Here is an 18,251-nt window from a genome sequence, read left to right as displayed (position 1 = left end):
TTATCAGCAGCACATCTACAGTTTACACAGGTGATGTGCTGCTGAGAACAAGGATTCCTGTTCCGGCATAAACAATCCAATCACTCGATGAATATGCAGCATTTTGCTTGTTTAGTATAATACACTCCATAGTCCTCCATATATTATAATGTGCACCACAGTCCTCCATATTGTAAAATGCACACCGCATAGTCCTCCATATAATATAATGTGCCCCATAGTCCTCCATATAGTATAATACACTCCCCATAGTTCTCAATATAGTATAATACACTCCTCATAGTCCTCCATATATTAAAATCCACTCCCCATAGTGCTCCATATAGCAAAATAGACTCCTCATAGTGCTCCATATAGTATAATACACTGCTCAGTCCTCCATATAGTATAATACACTCCTCAGTCCTCCATATAGTATAATACACTGCTCATAGTGCTCCATATAGTATAATACACTCATCAGTCTTTCATATAGTATTATACACTCCTCATAGTCCTCCATATATTAAAATACACTGCTCAGTCCTCCATATAGTATAATGCACTCCTCATAGTGCTCCATATAGTATAATGCACTCCTCATAGTGCTCTATATAGTATAATGCACCGCCATAGTCATCCCTGTCGTACAATTTACTTCCCATAGTATAATGCACCCCATAGTTCTTCATATAGTATAATGTATTCCCCATAGTCCTCGATACAGTATAATGCAGCCCACATATAGTATAATGCAGCCACCTCACAAAAGTATAATGCAGCCCCGCCATACAATATCATGTAACCCCCACAGAATATAATGCAGCCCCCGTCATAGTATAATGCAGCCCCTCCATACAGGGGCAGAGAGAAAGACATGGGCAAACGGTGACTAGGGGGCAGGGCAGAAGGACACAAGGGGGCTAGGGGAGATAGGTACAAGGGGACACACGGGGGCTAGGAGGCAGGGGAGAAAGGCACAAGGGGACACACGGAGACTAGTGGGCAAGGGAGGCTGACACAAGGGGACACACGGGGACTAGTGGGTAAGGGAGACTGACACAAGGGGACACGGGGACTAGTGGGCAAGGGAGACTGACACAAGGGGACAAGGGAGACTGACACAAGGTGACCAGTGGGCAGGGGAGACTGACACAAGGGGACACATGGGGTCAAGGGACACAAGCAGAAGGGGACAAGGGAGACAGGCACAATGGGACTCACAGAGACTAGTGGGTAAGGGATAATGACACAAGGGGAAACACAGGGACAAGGGACACAAGCACAAGGGGACAAGGGAGACAGGCACAAGGGGACACACAGGGACTAGTGGGCAAGGGAAACCGACACAAGGGGACAAGGGACACAAGCACAAGGGGACTCATGGGGACTAGGAGGAAGGGGAGAAGAATACAAGGGGACACATGGGGATTAGGGGGCAAGGGAAGACAGGCACAAGAGGACATAAGGGACTCAGAGGGCAGTTTAGATAGGGACGCACGGGGAGATGGGGCTGCAAGGGGACAGGGGAAGACAAGGGGAGACTTGGGATCAGGGAAGAAGGGGGCACAGGGATTACGAGGACAGGGCAGATGGGGACACACGGTGAGAAAGGGGACAAGAGAGGCAGGGGGAACAAGGAAATGCAGGGGAGACTTGAGAGCAGGGCAGATGGGTCACACGGGGACAAGGGGCAGGGAATGCATGGGGGGTGCAGGAGGACTCAGGGCATGGGAGATGGGGAGCATTGGGGGACCAGGGGAGGAGGGACAAAGCGGGTACAGGGGCCCGGAGGAGCACAATGACATGAACCTGGGGACCTATGAGGGCATGGAGCACGGGAGAGCAGGGGGGAAACAGGGCTGGTGTCAAAGGGGGCCGGGGACGCTGGGGGCCGAGGATGGCGACACACAGGCAGCAAACACACCTCACTGCCGCTGGTCCCGTACACCTCCATGTCATCCCTGGATCCTCTAAATAGCTGAGCTGCTGCGGCATCCCCCTCCTGGGTGGCTCGGTCCACACGCCCCCGCCAGCTCAGGAGCCGCCTGTTCCCGGTCCCAGTAGCTGCCACAGGCTCCGCCATTATGGCAGCCACCATCACCTGTGCAGATGCCTCACTGCCTGGGCCCAGCACACCTCAAGTGCACAATGAAGTGACGTCATCGCGCACCCACAGTGTCAGAGGCAGAGAGGAATGATGGGAGAGGGAGTATCAGCTGACGCTCTCTCCTCCATCATTGCTTTGAACTGTACCGGCGTCTACGCCGGTATAGTTCAGTGCGGCGGCAGGGGGAGTCGGCGCTTGTGGCAGGCGGGCCCCCCTGACCCATGGGCCCATAGCGTCTGCGTGATGTGCCGCTATTAGCGGCATGCCACTGGCTGGGGGCCCCTGGGTGAGCAGGGGCCCTAGGCAGCTGCCTGCCACTAACGCCGGCCCTGCGTGCATCTGAGACGCCGGCCCCTGACCCGCCAGGCCCGGTCGCAGTGGCGACCGCTGCGACCGTGGTAGTTACGCACCTGAATACAACTAATATATAGGTATACACCAATATCCTTCAAACCTTTATTATATAATAAACCCATTATTATATGCTCGGATAATTTCTCCATACAACATATATTGTGCAGTTGTTTGAACACTTATGAATGAGTTATATATACACCTGACTATATATTGGGCAGGACCAGACTTTGGCTCCATGTTGTTGGATGCTTTGTCCTCTTTTTTCTGTTACAACTGCCATTGGGGATTTACTTTAGTCAGGACGGCCTAGGGAGTCAGACAACGGTGAGTGGGGGCACCATAACGTGCATGCTTTATCTAGGGTGCAAACCTCCGCAGTCAGGCAAGGCTTATCGTTAGTGTGCATCATTGATGGAAAATGTTAGGACACCCACTGCCTGATCTTGTTTTCAATGTGATGTATTTATTGGATATTGTTTGGTCACCACATAAACTTATGTATAAATATTTGTTCGATTGGAATTACCGAGTTTATTTCCTTTTTCTTTTAATAGTATTAGTAAATAATTTTTAATAATAGTGATTTATTCATCTCGTTAGAAATTCACTGTATCCATTACATGATTGATATACTGTACATCTACATAAGCACTGTGCCCATTGCATTCCATACAATGTAATGTTGCATGTAAAAACAAGCATGGAGGACATTACAAATATATTATAATATATATAATTATAATACATTGGTACGTGACCTTAATTTAAAAAAAAAAAGTACAATTCTACAAAAAGGATAGAACAAATGTAAATCCCAGACAACTTTTCATTATTTCCATGCCTTTACTCCTTCCACTGTTTGTTAGACCCATCCCTTAAGTTATTTCCATCCCTTTTATTTCTTACTGAAAGGCGAATGTGCTTCCGTAGAGTTTCTTGGCAGTTCGGAATCGAGCTTCCTTGGCTGGGGGGCTACTGAGCAGCAAAAACTGATGTGAAGTGTGCATAAACTTTAGCTGCTGCCACAGGATTATGGAAGAGAGGACCCAGGTGAACAGAAAGAAACAAAACAGGCAGGTGTAAGTTGTGGGTACAAATATAATGAGTCTTTATAGGAGAGAAATACACAAGAACGCAGGTCATACCCATACAATAGATGTCAGATAACTGACTGATATCCTACAAATGTGACCCGACTCCATCCATACTCAGCTGATCTAAATACGGTATTTATTTGAATAGAATTGGGGTGGTAAGCTACTGCCAGACCCCTCTGACATCAGTGTACATAGTGTGGAAACAAAGGATCAGGCATATTCATATCTAACATGCCCGATCCTTTTTTTTCTCTCAGCATCTGTCAACAGGGGACACTTAAGAGCAGTCAAATGCCAACATACTGTATGTTTGAGCAAATGTACAGCACTTTTTAGTGACTTTACTTAAGTTCAGACCTACATATTCTAATTTTGGATCTGATCAATTAAAATAAGTTTAGATTTCTGATAGTTTAAAAAAATAACAAACAATTGAGAGAAGTTATGGTAAGATACAATTATACCACACTTGTATCATCAAGACATTAGCTCACAATAATACCTCTTCGTATAGACTGCACATTGTGGTCAAGCACTTACCCTGCTCAGGGGCAATTTTACAATGTGGGACCTATTACTGGAGATTATCCTGAAATAACACAAAATAACTGTCTTGGAGCAATACAGTCAAAATAAATGTTGTTAACAAGCTGTTACACAGGCGTGAAATGAACATGCATAATATTGCTATCTAAAACCCATAATCACTGTTATCACTGTTTTGCTATTTATGGATCTCTGGGTGAAGGGTGACTATGACTTCCAGCATGCCCTGACTGGGGGTTGCAGTTCTGTAACCACTAGTGAGTCACAGGTTGCAGATTACTGCTACAGATATTTATAGGCAACTGCATAGGTGATAAATGTACTTATTTAATGAAGAAAATATAAAAACATGGCGTTACCATTGTAGGAGGGGGTGGGCTAATGGATCAAGGCGATCCATCTGTTTTTTGATTTCCAGGTATGATCCCTAGAAAAAAAATACACCTTAATAAAAGCAATGTATTTCATTTCTTGTTTTCCTTGAACACGCAAAATATCCCTTTTTATGTTACCTGCGTCATCTCCCGAATTGACATGACACTGTCTAAGGCTTTCTGGAGACGTTCGTAGTTCTTCTTCTGCAGTGAACATAGATATGATAGTCAATTAATTGCCATTCCTGTTGGCGTGCCAATATAAAATATTACTTATGCCCCCTGAACAATCATAGCATGCAACTAAGGGATTACATTGCTGTGCTAATATTGTGCAAAAACGCACACAACAGGAATGCTTATTCATATAAACATAGTAGTATACCCTACTATTTTTCCCAATTTGCTTTAGTAGGAAGAAGAACATGTGTACCAGCAAAAAATTAGGCTTGAACTTTATTTATAATTCATTTTGCTTGCTTATACTACCGTATATTGAACAAAAATCTATTTAAATATTAGCCATTGATGTGGTGTTACGAGTGTGTTTTACGTCCTCCTGTTAGATCTGGGGTAAGAAGATCCCTACGTATTGTGAATTGCAGAACTTCCATTTAACCGTCTGTTTGTGTCCCATATTAAATGGATTTGGTTTCTTTTGGTGCTGAAGAGGTTAACAACCTTTTCTACACTGGTCGGAAACTTGCAGCTCCATTTTCAGCTGCTTCTGATCTGGTCATTACCTCTCCCTATAAATCTGGCCAGACTGAGTTCTCTGTCTTGCCAGTGAAAGTTTTGCTTCCTAGCTCCTTGGAGATGTTGTGCTGAATTGGAGATCGTTGTTGCTACTGGAGATGGTTGTGTGCTGTTTTTGGGTGTATGCTGTCCTCAATGTCCTATTCCCATTTGGCTGGTACATTCCTATCCTTCACTACATACCTCTCTACTTTTCGTGAGTGTTTGGATGTGTGTTGCATTCTGTTATCCCTATTTTGTTTTTGTCTTGCTTAACTTATATTTCTGTCCCAGGCCTCGTGGGGTGGGGCAGGGGACAGATCAGGGTTCAACAGCAGCATAATAAGGTCGGAAACTTGGGCCTGTCTACCTTCAAGAGTACCCCCGGGACAGGGATAGTTAGGGTCCATGTTCCAGGGACAGTTTGAGGCCCCCCTTCCTTACCGAAGACCGTCACAGTGTGACATGTAGACTTTTGAGATACAGCTTTCTGAAGCTGCATGATACACTGGGTATATTATCTCATAGAATGGTAGAGTTGGAATGGACCTCCTGGGTCATCTATTGAGCATGGAGCTTTATGATGCAAAAACTTCTTACATTTGTACTTTTGGTGGAACATTTGACATCAGCGTGTTCGGTAGAATTATTGTTGAATGTTAGGTATGGAGCTATACACTGAACCAGTCAGTATACATTTTAGATGTTGGACATGTACTTGTTTAAGTGGCAGCATATACAGTGTATATACAGTACGGTACACCTACTATATAGTAGTACAGTGAATATTCAGGTGATCAGATATTGCAATCATACAAAGTCTAGTTTCTTTTAATCATTTTAATTTAGACAGGATAAGGTCAATTTGTAGCTGAAGGTTGAATCCAGAATGACTAGGTCAGGAACTCTGACATTAACCAGCACAGTTGTCACTACAATCACGTATGAAGGCCTGATGTAGCTGTAATCCACCTGCTGCAGTGCAATCTTCTCAGAGTAAAAGGTCAGCAGCTCTCAGACTGGAATTAGCTTCCTGTGGTTATTTACATTCCCGGCCATTTGTATGTTCATGGTCGTTGAGGACACTACTGAACTCCTGTATTCTGAATGGGGTAGCAAAACCTCCAAGTAACCTATTAAGCTTGTATCTAACCTGCATATGGAAACAGTACTATTTTATTTTCGAAATATTCTGTATACAAGACTATATGATCCTATTCCACTAGTTAATGTGAAATGCATCACTTATTTTTAAGCGTTCTTCTGAAAAATTATATAGAAAGCTTTGGACCTATCCTATTTATATAAGAGCAGGTACAGACGACAGTACTATCGGTCAGAGATCGATCTGACAAAACATTGGATCACACCCAGACCAATGTTCATCTATGGGGCTGTTCACATGACCAATCGTAGCTTGTCTGAGTTTGATCCGATATTAGGATCACACTCACACATTCGATCATGCAAGTGAATGAGTGTGTTGAAAACATTGGGTTACACTCGGATGACAGCTGAGTGCAATCTGATTTTCCTCACACTGACACAATGGAAAATATGGAGAAATTTGTAGAAGATGAATAAAATAGGATCACACTATGCTGACACTCTGACCAAACTCTGATCAGAGTTTCATCAAAATGTCATGTGCATGATCGACCCAATTCACTCGGATGAGAGAATCCACGGCCGTCTGCACCTACCCTAATGCTTGCAAAGGCTTTATGTGTTTGAGGGCATGACTTTTAATAAAATATTATAGATTGTCCCAATTTAGCAACTTATCAGCTATCCACAGCGTAGGTGATATCTTGCTGATCATTAGGTGTCCCATCTCTGCAATCATCATTGAACCCAAGAAAATATTTTGTTATTATACTAAAGATAGTCAAACGTTATAGTCAGCTATCATTCACAGCCCCATATACAATAAATGGAATGGCGGTACTCATGCGTAGCCATCGCTCCATTCATATGGGACACTTCCAAAGCCCGTTCTTTTGGATCAGTGGGACTCCCACCTGTGAGACACTGGTGAGCAGTAAAGTATCACCTATCCTGTTGGTAGATGATAAGATTGCTAAATTGCAGCTACTCCTTTAATCTTAGTAGAACAATTCTAAAGGAAAACATTTTTTACTGTATTAATAGAAACACTACAATATTTATTGGGAAGATTTATAACTTCATTCCTACAGGTCGTTCATGGATGTGACAATATGTTATCAGTGTTCCCCAAGTCCGGTCCTCAAGAGCCACCAACAGGTCAGGTTTTCAGGATTTCCTTAGTATTGCACAGGTGATGGAATTGTTGCCTGTGCAGGTGATGCAATTATCACCTGTGCAATACTAAGGAAATCCTGAAAACATGACCTGTTGGTGGCTCTTGAGGACCAGAGTTGGGGAACACTGTGTTAGGTATAACCGTCATTTGAATTTTTATTTCATAAATCAATAGTATACATGAAAATAAGCATCTTTGTAATGTAACTTATCAGAGAGATCTGCTTCTTTCTCTGCTAGAAGAAAAAGACAATTCACAATTTGGGCTGCACTAAACAACATGAAGATCCTTGATCCAATAATATAAAGAAGCATTTTTTATACAAGTGTTTCCACGCCAGACTGGAGTATTTCTCAAGTGTAAAAACCAATAGTTATAGTTGGTTTTTACACTTGAGAAAGACGCCAGACCGGTGTGGAATAAAAGCAGCTTTTTTTATATTATTAGATCAAGCAGGGCCGGCATCAGCACCCGGCGCACCCAGGCAAGGGCCCTGAGCAGGCGGGGGGGTGCCCACTCACTGTTCGGGACATCGGCGTGCTATGGGGGCCCAGAGTCTGTGCCAATGCCGGCGCCCGCAAGTGTGACCCCTGCCTGCTCTGGGCACCGGCACTTGCAATACTTACCTCTTCCCGCTCCATCGCTGCAGTGTTTTCCATCTCCAGACTATGACGTTCAGGTCAGAGGGTGCGAAGATGTCACATCGGTGCACCCACTGTCTGAGCAGTCACAGTGTGGAGAGCCGGAAGACAGCGATGCTGAGGAGTCTGGGGCAGAGCAGCGGCCAACGACAAAAGGTATTTCATTTTTTATTTTTTTTATGTTTGTAGCATTATATATGGGGCCCATCATACACTGGAGCATCATATACGGGATCCATCATATATGGGGCATTATATATGGGGCCCATTATACACTGGAGCATCCATATATTGGGTCCATCATATATGGAGCATCATATACGGGCCCATCAAACACTGGAGCATCATATATGGGGTCCATTCTGTATGGAGCAATATATAGAGCCCATCATTATATGGGACTCATTATACTGTATGGAGCAAAATATGTGGCTCACTATACTCTATGTGGCCCATCCTATACTGTAAGGAGCATTATATGGGGCCCATTATATATGGAGCAAAATATGGGGCCCATCTTATACTGGAGCATTATATGGAGGCCATCATATATTGTATGGAACGTTATATGGTACCCATTAGCAATATACGGGGCTCATTATTCTTCATGGAGCATTATATGGGGTGCATTATACAGTATGGAACAATATATGGGGTTCATACTGTATGGAGCAAAATGTGGTGCCCATAATACTGTATGGAGCATTATATGGGGTCCATTATTCTGTATGGAGCATTATATGTGGCTCATCATTCAGTATGGAGCAATATATGGGGCTCATTATTCTGTATGGAGCCCTATGTGGTGCCCATAATACTGTAAGGAGCAATATATGGGGCACATTATTCTGTATGGAGCACTGTATGGAGGACTCTACTGTCCAGTTTCTGAGCTATTGTAGAATTTACAATAGATATCACTCATGTAATGTAAGACGTGAAATATTTGGCATTGTACTATACCTATAGTTCTCCCGGGGCCCAGGATCTATCTACCTGGATCTATTTTAGATTTTTTATAAAGGTATCGCCCTATGGTCTGGTGCACTCTGTGCCTTTCACTTTCTTTACTTTCTTGAGCTCTCTAAAGCATTCTTCACAGCAGTTTAATCTCCATCTTTGAAGTTCTTGATTATCTGATAAATGATTTAGGAGCAATTTTACACACGAATGTAAAATCCTGTAAAATCCTTTTGATAGAAAGCAATGATGACTGCACATGCTTTCTTGGAGGTAACCATGGTTTAGAGAAAAAGACAATGACTTCAAGCAGCAGCCCAAGATAGACTTGTAATTCAGCCAGCAAGAGAGAGTGATATCAGCTGCATTGCTTTCTCATTAGCAAGAAGAAAACTTAAATGATGTAAACAGGTCCTTTTGCGTAAGGGCAAAAATTCAGTGGAAATGAGGTTTCTGTGATTAAGCTAAATTTTGCGGCAAGAAATGAGTTTGCAATTGTTGCAAATCATCTGATCACTCTACATAACAATCACGAGTTATTGCAAATTACCACTATAAAAACTGAAGCAACAAGCTTTGTGAAAACCAAAATGTGTGTCATTCTCAAAACTTTTGGTACAATCTGAATGAACATATCAGCTAACATATTCAGTGTAGAAATAGATACAGTAGGTTATACAAGTTAAACACATCAATGTTTCCTGTTTACACCTTAGCATTAGCTACAGATGTGAATTTGACCATTGTGAATTTATATAATGCATTTTTTAATTTCAAAGTTTGCAATACATAGTTGATAAGCACGTTCTCATAGGAGCACTGTGACTTAGAGGTGATATGATATAATATTTCTTTACCTTGGGGTTAAAGGCCAGTGTTTTGGGATCATTAGGATCCACTACTGAAGGGTATGGCTCAAATATAATACTCTTCCTTGGTGACTCAAGTGCAGCTCGACACATTGCAACCAGCAGACCCACAACCTACAGAAAACATGATCATCATCACTACATAAGCAGAAATGGATAATGTCAGGTCACATCTTTTAGTTGTTAAAGGAAATTGTCCTGCCAGGTTCTCCTGCTTTTAGTATTAAAGGTAATCTGTCCGCACAATTTCACCCCCAAAATATTTATATGTGCATATAGCTTTTTCAAAAACAAGTTCAGCAATACCTTCACATGGCCAGTCCGTTCGTCCATTACAGAGAAATCAGCGTTTGAATTGATATGCAATTGAGGCTGTAGATCTAAAACCTCTGTCACTCCAGCTCTATCCCCCCGCCAGTGCTGCCTCCTCCTGCCTGACTGACAGGTCCTTGGCGTGAAGTTACACAGCATAGAGTCTGTTAGGGAAGCAGGAGGTAGAAGCGCCGGGTGATTCAATAACGGAGGAACAGATTGGCTATGTAAAGGTATTGCTGGACTGGTCTTTGAAAAAGCTATATGTACCGGTACATAAATAGTTTGTTGGGTTAAATCCTGCCAACAGATTCCTTTTAAAGGAAATATTTAATCTAAAATGCCCATTATTTAAATCAGGTTTTATGTTAAATTTATCTTTCATTTTTTTCATAATGTTTAAAAATCCCTCTTACTTAGACTCATACTGCCTGTTCTTTGCAGCAGCCACATGGGCCATATTGTGTTGTATTGAAGGATTTAATGAGCCATGTACAGGTCACTGTAAAGAGAAGGGACATTATCTAATGTGAATGGTGAATGCTATACAGTAGCATGTGAAAGTGTGGGCACCCCTGGTCCAAATTACTGTTATTGTGAACAGTTAAGCTGAGGATGTTGAAGTTGAAGATGAAATGATCTTTGTAAGGCCTATAGTTAAAGATGACCGATTTCCTTTGTGCTTTAAGCAACACAAATATACATTTTGTCATACTCTACATTTTAAAAAGGAAAATGGGCAGATTCAAAAGTTTAGGCACCCTTGGAGATTTGTGTGCGCAGATAACTTTGACCAAGTTTGAGAACTTAATTAGCCTGTTAGGCTAATGTTTTGATCACTATCATGGTTAGGAAAGGCCGGGTGATGCAAATGTCACAGCTTTATAAAAACCCAGCCTCCTCTAAGCTTGTGCCAAAAAACAGCAGCCATGGGTTCTTCTAAGCAGCTGCCTAGCACTTTGAACATGAAAATGGTGGAGGCCCACAAAGCAGGAGAATGCTATAAGAAGATAGCAAAGAGTTTTCAAGTTGTCCTTTCCTCGGTTCAAAATGTAATTAAGAAATGGCAGTTAACAGGAGAGGTCAAGATAAGGTCTGGAAAACCAAGCAAAATTTCAGTGAAAGCTGCTTATAGGATTACTAGAGAGGCAAATCAGAACCCCTGCTTGACTGCCAAAGACCTTCAGAAAGATTTAGCGGACTCTGGAATTGTGGTACATTGTTCTACTGCTCAGAGACACCTGCACAAATATTGCCTTCATGAAAGGCAAAAGTCTGTAAAAGAACATCTAAACAAGCCTGATGCATTTTGGAATCAAGTCCAGAAATTCAGGAACAGAACAACTTGCCAACCATTAAGCATGGGGGGTGGATCAATCATGCTTTGAGTTTGTGTTGCAGCCAATTGCATGGGAACATTTCAAGGGTATAGGGAAGAATGGATTCAATTAAATTTCAACAAATTCCTGATACAAATGTAACACCATCTGAAAAAGAGCTGAAGTTGAAAAGAGGGTGGTGTTACGAAACTGCAGCACAAAACTAGGAGAGATGGGGGAAAGCTGACCCTGCACTAAGACTAGGCTGAAACCCTACAATGGAGTGGGCGACCCATTCTTTGCGAATAGACCCACCGAGGATCCTAGTCTAAACTCAGCGAAGACCTATAGATAAGGGGAAGGAGGTCCCTAAAAGATCTAAGGACTGGGTACAAAAAACAGGTTACCTCCTAATAAGAAACACAGAGAAGGCTGCAGAAACAAACTGAAAACAGAAACAAAAGATAGCAGAACCAGAGATCCCAGAACTGCAAAATATAAAACACAGAAAGCTGTCTAAGCACCTAGCCAGAACTCTAGCGGATTAACACTGTTGTCAAGCAAGGAATGGGAGGCAGGTGCTGGGTAATAAAGGGTGATACAATCACCTGACCAAGACAACCCAGCACCAGGGGAAAAAGACCAGCAGCCAGAAAACCACAACAAGATGGCAGAGTCAAAACAAAACAGATTCTAACAGTACCTCCCCTTTTACGAGGATCCTCCAGATCCTCTTGGCCGAGTCTTATTCGGAAATCTCCTGTGAAAAGCCTTAATCAGCCTTGAGGCCGAGACATCCTCAGCTTTCACCCAGGAATTATCCTTGGGACCGAAACCCTTCCAGGACACGAGATACTGCAAACTTCCTCTGTGCCACCTGGAATCTAAAATGCGTGAAATCTCAAACTCGCCGTCCTCATCAACTGGAGGAACAGTAGGCATAGGCTCTTTATCTGGTGTCAACTTTCTTCTGCAAAGATACAAAAAAACTGAATTAATTCTCCAGGATGAGGGGATGTCTTATCTCACCGCTGCCGAGTTGACCACCTGAACCACTTTGAAGGGTCCGACAAACTTAGGCCCCAGTATTTTAGAAGGGATCTTCAAACGTAGATTCCTGGAGGATATCCAGACCATGTCCCCAACTGCAAACAACGCCTCCCTTCTTTTCTTGTCAAAATATTTCTTTGACCTCCTATTAGCCTCTTTCAGATTGTCCAAATTTCCAGAAAAACTTTCCTCCTCAGGCACTGCTGCCCCAATCTTAGAAAATAGACCGAAAGATTGATGCCTCCCTGTACAGCAAAAAAAGGAGAACACCCAGCCAAGGAAGATGCATGATTTTTAAGAGCAAACTCAGCTAGTGGTAGATATTCCGACCACATATCTTGATTGTCTGCTACAAAACATCTCAAAAACTGGAAGAACCAGGGTTCTTCCTTTCGTTCTGTCCATTGGACTCTGGATGATAACCTTACAAAAATGATAAATGAACCTTTACTCTGTCACAAAAAGCACGCCAAAAGCGAGCCACAAACTGTGGTCCTCTATTGGAAACAATGTCCGTGGGAACCCCATGGAGCCTGACAATCTCTTTCACAAATGCCTTAGCTAGAGTCTTGGCCCAGGGTAATTTATTGAACGGGACCAGATGACACATCTTACTAAACCGGTCCACAACAACCCAGATGACAGAAAAACCCTCAGAGACCGGCAGATCGGTGATAAAATCCATAGCAAGATGTGACCATGGTGAACTAGGAACCTCCAAAGGGCACAGCAACCCTGCAGCCGGGGCATGTGAGGCCTTCGACCTAGCGCACACAGTACACTGACGCACCCACTTGACGATTTCTCTTTGCCACCCTGGCAACCAGAAACTTCGACCGATCGACTTTCTAGTTTCCGAAATCCCTGGATGACTCACCAACCGAGACTCATGATATTCAGCAAACAAAGCTCTCCGCAAGGCTCTAGGCACAAATAATTTACCATACGGAGTGTTAGTTGGTGCAGAATTCTGGGCCTCTAGGATGCTACTCTCCAACTCAGAACCCAATGCTGCCACGACCACCCCTCTCTGCAAAATACATTCCTCCTTCTCAGTATTAACTGCTGGAGAGAAACTACGAGACAAAGCATCCACTTTAACATTCTTTGTCCCAGGGATATATGTGATGTAGAAATTAAACTGGGCAAAAAACAGTGCCCACCTAGCTTGACGGGAATTGAAACGTTTAGCAGCAGCCACATATATCAGATTCTTATGATCAGTAAAAACCTGTATCAAATGTCTGGCCCCCTTCAAAAAATGTCGCCAATGCTCAAACACGAGTTTAATAGCCAGCAACTTTCGGTACCCAACATCATAGTTGAGTTTAGTCTCCGAAATTTTTTTAGAAAAGAAAGCACAGGGATACACCCCATCCTCTCCCTCCTGGGAAAGAACTGCCCCACCCCTACTAAAGAGGCATCAACCTCTACCAGAAATGGCTTGGTCTCATCCGTCTGGATCAAAACAGGAGCATAGCTAGACCTCTTCTTGAGATGCTCAAAAGACTTAACAGCCTCAGAGAACCATTGGACAGTATTAGAACCCTTCTTGGTGAGATCAGTTATAGGTTTAGCAATCACAGAAAAATTCTTTATGAATTTTCTGTAGTAATTAGCAAACCCTAAAAATCTCTGAACCGACTTCAAACATTCAGGCGTAGGCCAATCCAACACTGCCGGAACCTTCACCGGGTCCATCTCAAACTCATCACTGGAGACAAGGTACCCCAAAAAACTCATTTTCTGTACCGCAAACTCGCACTTCTCCAATTTAGCAAAGAGTGAGTTTTCACTCAAAATCTGTAGAACTTCGCGGACTCTCTGCCAATGGGACTCCAGATCAGGTGAATATATCAAAATATCGTCCAAATAAACAATAACAATCCTACCGATCAATAACCTCAGAATGTCATTAATGAAATTTTGAAAAAATGCAGGCGCATTAGTAAGGCCAAAAGACATCACCAGACACTCAAAATGACTTTCCAGGGTATTAAAGGCTGTCTTCCATTCATCGCCCTCGTTCACCCGTAGCAAATTATATGCCCCACGAAGGTCAATCTTAGAGAACCACTTCACTCCGGTTAGTTGGTTAAACAAATCCGGAATCAGCGACAACGGGTAAGGATTGTGCACAGTGATCTTATTAATCTCCCGAAAATCCAGACACGGCCTAAGGCCCCCATCCTTCTTTTTGGCAAAAAAGAATCCTATAGCTACAGGGGATTTAGAGGGTCTTATATGACCTGCAGCTATACTACTGTAGTCTGAAGGTATTCCTTTAAGGCCTCCCTCTCAGGAATCGTCAGATTAAATAAACGACTCTTAAGAAGTGTGGCACCTGGGATGAACTCAATAGCACAGTCGTAATCTCTATGGGGTGGTAGGGCTAGCGACTCGACCTCCGAAAATACCCTCCAGAAATCCTGAATGGCTTCAGGTATTAACAACGGCAGCAATGTGAACATTACAACAATTAACATAACACCCCTGACCCCAGGACCTTATAGTACTAGACGACCAGTCCAGCAAAGGATTGTGCATTTTTAACCAGGGTAAACCCAGGACAACTGGGCAAGGTAATTTAGCAAGAACAAACAAGTCTATACACTCCTGATGTTCCATATTCACAATAAGTGGGAACCCGGAAACCTTTCGAGAAATACACCCATGTTCCAGAGGAGTGTTATCAATAGCCACAACAGGAATAGGAGATGACAATGGTTCAGAATCAAACTTATATTTGTCTAGGAATTGTTGGTCAATCAAATTAAGTGTAGAACCACAATCTACCATTAAATGAAAATCAATGGAATTACCATGATATGTGGTATTACCAGAAAAAAAAAACTCCTGCTGACCGTAAAAACGCAATATGAACTGGAGTGTTACTCCTACTGACCTTTTTTTTTCTTTCCTTATGCGAACCTCACATTACTTAATAAAATGGTCAGCCTTATCACAATACAAGCATAGCCCTTCAGCGAGCCTTTTCTCCCTCTCCTGGGAAAGAGAGGACATCGCCCCAACATGCATTGGTTCCCAACTGTCGATGAGGCTATCCTGAGAGACTGGGTCTAGCATTATAAGAGTCTTCTTTTCACTCCGCCTGTCTCTTAATCTTCTATCCACACGGATAGCTAACTGCATAGCAGTTTCCAAAGTATCAGGTGCAGGATATGCAATGAGCAAATCTTTAACTCTTTCACTCAAACCTGCTAAAAACTGACTCTTGAGCTCTGGGTCATTCCACCTGACCTCTGTGGAACATCATCTGAACAGGGTGCAATACCTCTCAGCATCCACAGAGCCCTGTTTAAGCCATCTGAGCTCTGCCTCAGCTGATGTGACCCAATCAGGATCATCATATAACAATCCCATAGCAGAAAAAAATGCTTCTACTGATGTCAAACAAGGATTTTCAGGATGTAATGAAAACGCCCAGATTTGAGGTTCACCTCGCAGTAAAAACATAATAATCCCCATACGCTGTAATTCATTCCCTGAAGATCTGGGTCTAAGCCGAAAATATAGTAAACATGCATTTTTAAACGTAAAAAATTCCTGCTGTTTACCAGAAAAAAACTCAGGTAATCCGACCTTAGGTTCTTCAGGGCATGCTCTAGAGCAATTACTCACGTACTGTTGAAGGTTGGTTACTTCCAAAGTTAACCCTTGCAAGCGTTGAGCAAATTCTTGGACGCTGCACATATTGAAAGAATCCGGGAATTTTTTTTTTTTATATGTGTGGCTGGACAAACTGTTACGAAACTGCAGCACAGAACTAGGAGAGATGGGGGAAAGCTGACCCTGCACTAAGACTAGGTTGAAACTCTACGATGGAATGGGCAACCCATTCCTTGCGAATAGACCCACCGACGATCCTAGTCTAAACTCAGCGAAGACCTATAGATAAGGGGAAGGAGGTCCCTAAAAGATCTAAGGACTGGGCACAAAAAACAGGTCACCTGCTAATAGGAAACACAGAGAAGGCTGCAGAAACAAACTGAAAACAGAAACAAAAGATAGCAGAACCAGAGATCCCAGAACTGCAAAATATCAAACACAAAAAGCTGTCTAAGCACCTAGCCAGAACTCTAGCGGATTAACACTGTTGTCCAGCAAGGAATGGGAGGCAGGTGCTGGGTAATAAAGGGTGATACAATCACCTGACCAAGACAACCCAGCACCAGGGGAAAAAGACCAGCAGCCAGAAAACCACAACAAGATGGTGAATGGTCAAATCAAAACAGATTCTAACAGGTGGCTTCTACAAATGGATAATAATCCTAAATAGACGTCAAAATCCACAATAGACTACATTAAAAGGTTCAAACTGAAGTTTTTACAATGGCCCTCACAGTCCCCTGATCTGAACATCATTGAAAATCTGTGGTTAGACCTCAAAATAGCAATGTATGCAAGATGACCCAGGAATCTCAAAGAAGTGGAAGAATTTTCCAAGGAAGAATGGATGAAAATCCCTCAAAAAAAAATTTAAAGACTGTTGGTTTGTTAAAAAAAAAAAGTTTACAAGCTGTGATACTTTCAAAAGAGAGTGCTAAAAGGTACTAACCATGCAGGGTGTCCAAACTTTTGCATCAGCCCATTTTTCTTTTTGTAATTTTTAAAATGTAAAAGATAAAAACAATATATATTTTTTACCTAAAATACAAAGGAAATGTGTCATATTTAACCTTAGGCCTTTTAGAGATTATTTAATCTTCAGCTTGCTTAACTGCTCACAATAACAGTAATTTTGACCAGGGGTGCCCAAACTTTTAGATGCCACTGTATATAGAGGTGTTACCTTTCATTGTAAAGTTGACTATGATAATAATGAGATTGATGAAAGTTTTCTGTAAAGAACAGGAAGTGTGAGTCTATTATTATTAGTGTGAAAATTGCTACATTACTTACATTATTTTTTAGTAAAGTTCGCTATTTGAAAAACTTAAAGGGAACCTGTCACCCCTCCAGGCGTTTGTAACTAAAAGAGCCTCCTTGTGCAGCACTAATGCTGCATTCTAACAAGGTGGCTCTTTTAGTTCTTGGTGTGAATAAATCATGAGACACTGTGGGGCGGGATCTCGGGCAGCGCGGCCGCACAGGCGCAGTCAGCAAGACGTTAAATGATGTCAGAAGATGGGCAGCGCTAACTTCGCATGCATAAGGTGCAAGATAACAGCGCAGGCGCCGGGACAGTTGAAAACAATGCTGAGGAGGCGGCGCCAGGCACCAAGAAGGCATGAATGATGGTGGTGCTGCGTCTGCATTAGGGGAGGAAAGACCTGCCCCCAGGACTATTTCAAGGTATTTTGGACAAATTGCAAAATCGAAAATTTCTGCAGTTATAGCACCAAGAACTAAAAGAGCCACCTTGTCAGAATGCAGCATTAGTACTGCACAAGGTGGCTCTTTTAGTTACAAACGCCTGGGGGGTGACAGGTTCCCTTTAAAAAAAAATATAAAAAATGACAAAAAAAAGCTGCATAAAATCCTGATTTAAACAATAGATAATTTCTGATTGCACATTCACTTTAAAATCACAAATGTAATGTACAGGCTATTGGCTTTCACTGCACTTTTTTTTTAACCTTGTATAATAACCAAGA

At 42.6% G+C, this 18,251-nt stretch overlaps 1 protein-coding gene across 4 annotated transcripts in view; it reads right to left on the bottom strand.

Annotated features, from left to right (window-relative positions):
• PARP6 (poly(ADP-ribose) polymerase family member 6) overlaps positions 1-18,251 on the bottom strand; it is a 115,986-nt gene that overhangs the window by 17,537 nt on the left and 80,198 nt on the right. For 2 of the 4 annotated variants that reach the window (XM_069765619.1, XM_069765621.1), the window contains exons 13-17: positions 9,941-10,066; positions 4,602-4,667; positions 4,449-4,516; positions 4,084-4,132; positions 3,353-3,465 (exon numbers count right to left, since the gene is read on the bottom strand). In XM_069765619.1, coding sequence (XP_069621720.1) covers positions 3,353-3,465; positions 4,084-4,132; positions 4,449-4,516; positions 4,602-4,667; positions 9,941-10,066 — 422 coding nt within the window. The remainder of the gene's footprint in view (positions 1-3,352; positions 3,466-4,083; positions 4,133-4,448; positions 4,517-4,601; positions 4,668-9,940; positions 10,067-18,251) is intronic. The other 2 variants (XM_069765620.1, XM_069765622.1) reach the window with 1 other exon arrangement.

The sequence above is a fragment of the Ranitomeya imitator genome, chromosome 4 (assembly GCF_032444005.1).
Source record: "Ranitomeya imitator isolate aRanImi1 chromosome 4, aRanImi1.pri, whole genome shotgun sequence".
Lineage (NCBI taxonomy): Eukaryota > Metazoa > Chordata > Amphibia > Anura > Dendrobatidae > Ranitomeya > Ranitomeya imitator.
Note: the sequence above shows the minus strand (reverse complement) of the source record. Positions and strands in the feature narration are given on the sequence as shown.